Source organism: Macadamia integrifolia, chromosome 13 (genome assembly GCF_013358625.1).
Source record: "Macadamia integrifolia cultivar HAES 741 chromosome 13, SCU_Mint_v3, whole genome shotgun sequence".
Taxonomy (NCBI): domain Eukaryota; kingdom Viridiplantae; phylum Streptophyta; class Magnoliopsida; order Proteales; family Proteaceae; genus Macadamia; species Macadamia integrifolia.
The window spans coordinates 10,961,534-10,970,485 of NC_056569.1; the positions used below are offsets into that span (position 1 = coordinate 10,961,534).

Here is an 8,952-nt window from a genome sequence, read left to right on the forward strand (position 1 = left end):
ATATATTAAAGGAGAATCCAATTCTGTCCCTGACTTTCTTACCCGTGAATTCTTACAGGGCCAGACTCCTCAAATTAACCTTATCAGGATGGCTCCCCCAAAGGAGTCCACCTCCTCAAATTCTGTTGTCAGAACCAAATCAAGCTATGGTGCTGCGGCTGCCTCTGCTGCACCATCAAACCAAATAGTTACCCGTAGTCAGACACAAATGGCTACCACAAAGACACCCTATTCCCATGCTGTGGTAGTTGGCTCTACCGCAGGTCCTATCCAACCCACACATAAGGCTAGTTCTAGCCTCCAAACTACCCAAGCCAAACCTCTCCAAACAGCACAAGGTTCCAAACTCAAAAGCCAATATTATGAAAAGCCCTGCAAAGAAGACCTCTTCACTATTGAAGAGCCCTTATACAAATATCTTGACTCGCCAATCATGATGGCCCAAGCAGTCTTTTACAAAGGATGGAATCACTATTCCAACTCCCAGGCAAAAAATCAAGAATACTATGAGTATATTCTCGTAGAAACTGATTCTGTCAGGCTCAAGCTTAATTATGACAGAACCGACCCAACCCTGGTTACACATACAACTGTAACCATCTGCAAAATCCTGTCCCTCCAAGACTGGGGGACTCACCCCATGAACCAAAGAAGTTTTTCAAATACCTTTTCCCCTCAAAATTTTTCTTACATGGACTACCAGGAAGCCTGGTTCAAAGCATTCACTTTTCAAAATAGAACCAACCGCCATTCCTGGTTCTTCTGTTTTGAATACAAATTCAACAACCAAACTCCCAATTGGTTTCCCAAATGGTGGGACCAATATGGTCCTATGGAGGAAATCCTACCCCCACAAATCCAAGATTCCTTCCAAATATTTTCTCAAAACTCAACACCCCAACCTCACCAACCAGTTCTTCTCAGATTCTTTTTCCACTGCCGTCTCGCATGGATATTATTCTGGGAATACCAAATTTATGATTATCAGATAAATGACTGGATTACCCCAGTCCTCTGCCGATCATTCAATATCAAATGGTGGGACAACTGTGATGTCTCCAAATGTGAGAAAAATGCCTTAATCAAAAGCCTCACAGGTCTCCTGTCTGTTCCAAAAATCCAAAGCTCCTCCAAATCAAGCACCAAAAGTGAGAAGGAAGCCCTTCGCGCTCGTCTAGCTGAGCTCGGCTCCGACTCAGACAATGAAGACAATGAAGGATCCAGTGATGGTGCCTACAGTCTCAAATCAATGCAAAGATCTGTTCCTGCCCATGAACTCTGCTATGGGCAAGATCCATATGAGGTTGACCCTGACTTCGTCCCTGACAGTCTTTCGGCGTCCTCCTCCAGCAAATTTAAAGAAGTTACTTCCCGTCGGTCCCGACGGGCAGCCAATACAAAGTCCTCTTCGACCAAATAAGTTTGGTCCAAAACGTCTGCTAAGACGGTTATAAACTAGCCGACAAGGTGTAGTCGTTAAAAACCACCTAGTCAAATAACCCCGGACGACCTTTAAGGAAAGGGGGTACTGCTACTGTCCCAGGTTATAGGACAGTCCGGCCAATATCCGGCTCAAATAAATAGGATACTCAATTCTTGATCAAACCAATACGGAGAACAGTGTCCCTGACACGTGGAATGCCGTGGTAAGATCATTGAAGATTCCAAATCAACTATCAACAAATCCATCAAAGATGCCAAATCATTTGTTGATAGCAACTCCAACTTTCGGCGCCAACAGTTCTTTGAGTGTCGGCAGCAACTGTACATCTCAAATACAAATTCAAGTGCACAGTACGAAACAGTGCCAAATAGTGACAAATGAAATGTCAAATAGTACCTAATTTGGTACAGTTCCAAAGGAAACCCAAATGCAACCCAAATCCAAATGTAATCCAAATGAGCCTCCTTATATTATAAAAAGAGCACCAACCCCTCTCACAAATCACTTGTACAAAAGAACTTGGAACTTGAACTCCAAATCTGAGAGACTAAGAGAGAGAAGCTCCGAAGCAAGCTGTGCTTCCACAAGTTCTTCCAAGATCTCTCCAAGTACCTCGCCGGACTTCAACAAACTCCGATCATCTCAAGTCTGATCGTCCATCAAAGGTTAGCTACCTACAGCTCAAAGCCAACCCAACCTTCTTCTTCTCAAATCCTCTAACCCAAACCGTCCTAAGCCTATCCAGAAATTCAAGAACTCTGGATCAAAAATATATCTCCAAATATTGTAATTTACTTTCAAAGTTATATTTCAAAGTAATTTTCTTTGATTGCATTATTAGCTTTCTTTTCTGCATATAGCAGCTTCTTCTTCTATCCTTGGATCAAAGCCTACAGTCGTGCCTCTTGATTCCAAGAAATAGATCTGGTTAAGCAGCTTTTTATTTTTTGTGCAATTTCATATCCTTCATCGTTAAGTCTATGCTTTTAGTTCTTTACTTGTTTATTTTAATTCAAGTACAAATATTAGTTCTGAGTAAGGTATTGCACCCATCTCAGTGCTAGTCTCCTTGCTGGATCGGAGTAAGGTATTGCACCTATCTCGTCCTGATTGCCATACAGAACCAGGAGATCACTAGCTCCCTGGATTTTGGTTAATCTCGATCCTGTAATCTGATATATATATATTGTTTCAGTAAAAAAGAGTTTGCCAAGTTATAAAATAAAGTTGAAGTCTAAGAACTACAAGAGGGTACATGGGTATATTGTTGGTGGTGGAAACATCCTATTTCTGACATGAGCAATGCACGGAATCACAAAAATGTATGTGTAAGTGTAACAAGTACAATAAATTAAACAAACACATACACAAGAGGCTAGAGTTTTATGTAGTTCGACAAAACCACCTACATCCACAAAGTGAATCGAATATTCAACTATGAATCAAAAGTGAATCCAGTCTTCTTATATTGAGACTTCAATTCCTTAATTTATTGAATTCATGGGTTTTAAATCATTTTATTCATGAGCCTTGAATTCGTGATATTTAACTCTTTAAATTTATGACATTTTAAAACTATAAATATAGGGAGGGGGGAGCTAAGAGGTACTATTGGGGAATTTTTGCTCTACTGTCTTGTGAAAACCTTTCTTCTTCTCCATCCTTGCATAGAGAAGATATTCTTCCTCTTCTTGCAAATAGTTGTTACCTTTTTTATCCCTATGAATTGTCAACTTATTATGTATCAAAATAAAAGAATTGTCAACTTACTAAAGGGTTGTATTGCGTAACAGGATTTGTATTTATGGATTTAGATAACTCTAAGCCTTACCATGTGATGAGTTGAATACCCAAATGCTACATGAGATAGATCAATTGAATAAATAATAATAATAATGATGATAATCATTATCACCAGACAATCACTACTATAATGACAAGATTAATTTGCAAGAAATACTTCATATAACCTCAAGAAGTTTTTTCCCCACCTCCACCACCGCGCCTCCTCTTTCTTCTTTTTTTTTCTTTTATTTATTTATTTTATTGTTCTTCGCAAGGAGGACTTTGATGGGGTTGCAAATAGAAATAGGTTTCTATCACAGAGGAATATTTTCGCACAACAGTGATGTGATATATTTCTCAAGAGTTGGAAGACATTGGTCTTCATTGTAACTATACATCACAGGGACCATCCTTGCAAAATTTAATGAAGCCCTTTTGAAGGACTGTGAGAATGGGCTTGATGAGAGGCATTCCCTATTGAGTTCCTTCCATGAATCTGAAATCATATCAAAGACATGATCTTGAAGACTTTCAATTGAAGACACCCCATGTTCCTTCTTGTAACACTCCATGTATGATCCATCGTGCCCTTCTTGCTTTTCATCCTATCAATCAATCAATATAAAATTTTGGTTAGTTAACTTGAAAACATAGTTACTAGGATCGGGTTTTCTTGAATCCATTCACCGTGGGGTATCAGGAACCTGCTATAGGGGTGGGGGAGGTTAGGTGGAAAGTGCATGACAGGGTCACATCTAGATTTTCCCATTATTCACCTACCGGATTTGGAAAACCTTTTTTAGGTTATTAAGGTTGCCACACACCAGACAAGACTAACAAAAAAAAGTACAATGTTTTTTAGCATTACCTTGGCACTTCCCAAGTCATCCCACAAACGAAGAATTGTTGCCGGGTGAGATATTAGGGCCGGCATTTGTTCCACACGATCAACACTCTCCTTGGTTAGACCTTGGCCCAACAGAAAGAATGCATGAACTAACACCAAAGGCAATCCTGAGCTTATTGTTCCATTCCTTAGGTAATCCTTTGCCTTAGGCACTTGCCTAGAAGCAAACCATTTGGCTTCTACTAGAAATGCATCACAAAGGGTTGCCCACTGCATGGAATCAGATTTTACACAAAAATTAGCTATGAGGAACTTGAGACAATAATTCATTAATTATAATCACAAATTAGTAATTCATAAGTAGATTAATACCGCTTTTCGTAAGGTGCCGACGGGGTTCCACCCATGTTCTTTAAGGACTTTATCACTGATTTCATTGGTGATATTGTCAAGAGCCTCGAAACAAATCATCATGTAATCAGGCAATCCATCTATGACTCCAGGTTCCCATCTACATATAATGAAATTGATAATTAGAAATTGATTAATTTGTTTGTAAGTTTGGTTAATTAAAGATGTGATTAAGGAGCTAGCTTACTTGTTCACTGCTTCAGTGAAGAGAATAAGTTCATCTAGTGTTCCATGTACATCAAAAATATCATCAATTATGTACACAAGTGAGATGGGTTTTGTGAGATGGATGCGTTGCTCAGAGTGCTTTGGATCTGATAGAACTGTCATAGGCCATAGGTACCATTTTAATGGTTGGTCTCTAGCAAACTTCAACTTCTTTGATAAACCCGTATCTCTCCACCACCTAATTCACATAAAAAATTAAGCTAGAATTAGTTTGGTGGACATTGATTGATCCTATCAAACAATCAAAATTGGAATCCAATAAAAGATGCTTCAATTACTTACTTAAAAATCTGATAAAGTTCTTGTTGATGTAAGGATTGAACAATGTTAAAATCTATTCTTGCAAGTTCCTGTATTAGACTATTCCATCCAGGTGTGCCATTAGAACTAAGGTAGTGTCTGACCTTGAACCTAGCCAAGTTCTTATGATAAGGATGCTCCAATGTTTCACCTACAGCTCTAGCCATTTCTGGTTTGAGAGTTCTCATCTTAGCATTAAGGTGCTTGTGAGCAAAGTCCTTGGCTTCATCAAGTGTATCTTCTCCTTCCATTCCTAGATGTGAAGCTTCATATAAACTCTTCAATCCTCTTATGTCTTCACTCAATTCTCCTCTAAAGTGACCTCTCTTGTCAGTGAACTTGTGGAAGACATCTGCTTTAACATTAATAATAACCAAGTCAATTATGAGTTTGGCTCAGGCCCCATGTGGGGACATTACCCCCACCCTCTATTCCAGTGCTGACACTTAACATTAATAATAACCAAGTCAATTATGAGTTTGGCTCATGCCCCATGTGGGGACATTACCCCCACCCTCTATTCCAGTGCTGACAAGTGTGTCATCACTGGAATCTGCCCACCGTCCCCACATAGGACCTGATATAGATTCTACAAGAGTAACTATACCTGTAGGAGCATAATAACCAGCTTGCCTTAACAATCGAAAATGTAATGCGACATCATGCAAGTCGGCATTGACAGAAGAATTGAAGACTTTATAATGTTTGTGTAAAATTGTATCGATCTCTTCTTCGAAATGGTAATCGATGCAAAGGCGTTGCAATGTATCAACCATTATCAGACTCTCTAATGGGTCCTCAAGTTCTTGGAGCATAAGCCTGGTTTCCTTGCATTTCTCGGCGTGTTTCACTCGAAATCCATCCTACAAGTGAAGCAACAGTGTGAACTAATGGACTAAGAAATTAGGAGATTATCAAGATACCTATTTCAAACAAAGGAATTAGGAACAAATTAAAAGGGTTTTTTTTTTCCCCTTAACAACAAAATAGAATTTATTTAATCAAAATCAGGGAAGGAGAATCTCTTGCAGAGATAAGATCAATATAGAAGGAAATAAGGGCTTGAAGCCACCACACCCTAGAAAAACATAATTTATCTAACGTTAAAATCGTCCACAGTGAACATCCAACGCTAAGGTACATGGTCGGACTCTCCCAGTAACTATACCTCACCGTTCACTACAGATAATTTGGACTCACTTATATACACCAAAAGCAAGGAAATGAAATTTAAGAAAACAAATTAAACATAATCTAAAATACAAAAATTAAAGTACAGTTCTTACCATATAGTTGCTAGGGGGTTTAGTAATAAGCCTCAAGGATTCAGGATTGCCTTCACCATAAGCTAATGGCATTGAAAGAACTTTGACAGAATTTGTTCTTCTAAATTGTTGGGTTCTGTTTACAAGAAGTGGAGAAGAGGTGGAAGAGGCAAAGCTACCACCAGAGAAGGCCATGGAGAATGATTTCAAATTTCCAGAGAGAGTTCAGTGATACCAATTATTTTTTTTTGGTAATGAAGTGGTGGTGGTAAGTCTCTGCCAAAGAATCTCATTTTATAGTAGTTTTAGGGGGGAAAAAAATGACATAGGCCTACCATGTGGTTTAATGTTCAATCATGGACAACGTGGAAAGCGTAGCGAAGAAAACCTAAAGGTGCCGGTGCCGTTTTTCATACAGTAACCGTCCACATGTAAGCGTGGGTCCCCTTTCAAATTTTATTTTCTTCTTTTTTTCTTTGTGAGAATGATTTTTCCTGTTGTTCATTTTTTTACAACAGATGGATCATTTTTTTTTTCTTTTAATTAAAGACATAAAGATGGGCCGACCAACCACATGAATTCAGCCCTACTTTAGGCATCATCATCTTCTGAATTGAAAATGGAAGATTCTCAATAAGGGTATCGATCAGTCCGACATAATCGGGCTTCGGATTTGCCCACTATAAGATCTCACACCGTGAATCGATTTTATTAACATATTGAATTGAGTAAACAAGCTCTCTAAGGAGACTATAAACATGCTTTAAACATGTCAATTTGAGTGGTGATATTAATCAGTTAGCACCCTTGGACTAGGAACAATGGATATTAGTAGGGCCCAGCTTAATGTTGACACGTTTATGATTAAGATGGACTTATTTTGAGTTTTGAGTTTTAAGTTTCTCGATCGGGCTCAATTGGGCCAGATATTATGGGCCTGACATTAATACCCCTATCTCAAACCAAGCAATGGGTTTAGGAACTGGTATTTGTCTCTATCAATGCCGATCTTGATCAGCCCGTTGTGTAATACTTATTAATATATGTCACCTTTTAGGATTGGAACCTATGTCGGATTAGATTGTCCAAATATCGGACAAGATAGGTCCATATTGGTCCGTATTGGCCTGGTATCAGCCGTATCGATCTATAGATTTTTGATGATGTGATCCAATCAGATCAATATTTGATCAAGAGCCGATATTGATCCTCGACATATGGGCCTCTACTGATACTAATACTGCTCCAAAATTGAAGAAATAGGGAAAAGAGGGTGACTTTACGAACGAAGCCTGACGTCTAGCTTGGATAAAGAAGCCTACCTTAATTCATAGAGTTTAATTTGGTTCAAAAGTCCATTTCCCATTAGTCTTCTACTGATTTATAGCATACATACATTCATGGTTATATAACTTCTCTTCCCATGATGGCCACATAGCCACAATAATTGAAACCTATAATTACTTGAAACTAATAACAAGATAGTTACCCATAATACCACGTACACACCTCTTTCCAAGAGGAAACTTGTAATAGAGAGAACTCGCCCCATGCCTATACTGCATCACTTCCTCAGTACATAATAGCAATAGCCATTTTGCACGCTTGTTTGAGAGTAAATGCACTCTCGCAGAGAGACAACACTTTGCTAAAGGCCAGTTTGTGTGCGCCCCTCTCAATATAAAAAAAAAAAAAAAAAAAAAAAAAGGGGATCTCTCATACCCAAGGAAATGATTGGATTGGATTCTATTGGAGACGAGGGTCAAGCTAAAGTTTCTCGAGACCTAAGCAAACCAGTCCAATTGGTTTTGGATTTTTAATAATTTCTAAAAAGTTAGCTTTTCCTTTGGTTAATATTTCTAAGAAACTAAATCGACACCAAATTAATAAGGAGTTTGATTGATCGGTTTGATTTAATTCAGTTAATTTTAGTTAGTTCAAGTTATCCGGCCTCATTCTTTTACAATGGTATGAAGTTCTATGAACTATCAATTCAATAACTACAATTAGAACAAAAAAAGGCAAAATAGTAGGCCGTGGTTGTGGAAAAAAAATTTGATTATTACCCGAGTTGCAGCTAACTACGAAAATGTAAGAAAAATTTTTGATTGCTAATGAATTGCTACAAACTACGGAAATGAATTATTCCATTTTTTTTACAGAGAGCAGGTTGCAACCTAGACAACAGCATTAGTCAAATTTTATTTGTGGTTGTAAGACTATGTTCAATCTTTTTTATTTATTTTTAAACAAATTCTACAATTAGATAGGGGAATACAGTTGGAGGGAAGACTCATTAATAAAAAGGCCCTGATAAATGTCAAATTAGAATCAACATAAAAAATCAAAACCAGTCTCTTAAAACCAAACCAAGTTTTTTATTTTGAAAAGTGAAAGTCCATCCATTGGGTTTAGTTTTTATATAGACTAAAGTCCATCAACTTTTCCACCAAAAAAATAAAATAAAATACATCAACTTGAATCATATAAATAAAAAGTAATATTTATAAATCAAATAAAAAAAAACCCATTATTAAGAGGTCGTGAGGTCAACTCTCTTTGGGCCTAACTATCAAAACAAAATCCAATCAAAGAACCCATATTCGTAACTCAACAATTGATTGCAAATGCTAGACTTCTTTAAAGTTTAAACAAGGATTTTTTGACAAGTA

At 37.8% G+C, this 8,952-nt stretch overlaps 1 protein-coding gene across 1 annotated transcript; it reads right to left on the reverse strand.

Moving 5' to 3' along the window:
• Positions 1-3,291: 3,291 nt before the first annotated feature.
• Positions 3,292-6,523, reverse strand: LOC122059466 ((3S,6E)-nerolidol synthase 1-like). Its single transcript, XM_042622256.1, has 7 exons — positions 6,302-6,523; positions 5,623-5,878; positions 4,998-5,367; positions 4,675-4,893; positions 4,449-4,587; positions 4,098-4,346; positions 3,292-3,834 (listed from the first exon to the last, which is right to left on the reverse strand). Exons 1-7 carry the CDS (start codon positions 6,473-6,475, stop codon positions 3,544-3,546), a joined length of 1,698 nt encoding a protein of 565 aa, XP_042478190.1. The 5' UTR covers positions 6,476-6,523; the 3' UTR covers positions 3,292-3,543.
• Between the last annotated feature and the right edge of the window lie 2,429 nt (positions 6,524-8,952).

What these genes read in the sequence shown, in the direction of transcription:
- LOC122059466 (XM_042622256.1), bottom strand. Translation starts at nt 6,475, where the DNA reads ATGGCCTTCTCTGGTGGTAGCTTTGCCTCTTCCACCTCTTCTCCACTT. An exon ending in GAACTTTATCAGATTTTTAA is followed by an intron (nt 4,894 to 4,997) that starts GTAAGTAATTGA and finishes TATGTGAATTAG; the next exon opens with GTGGTGGAGAGATACGGGTT. An exon ending in ATGACTTGGGAAGTGCCAAG is followed by an intron (nt 3,835 to 4,097) that starts GTAATGCTAAAA and finishes ATTGATTGATAG; the next exon opens with GATGAAAAGCAAGAAGGGCA.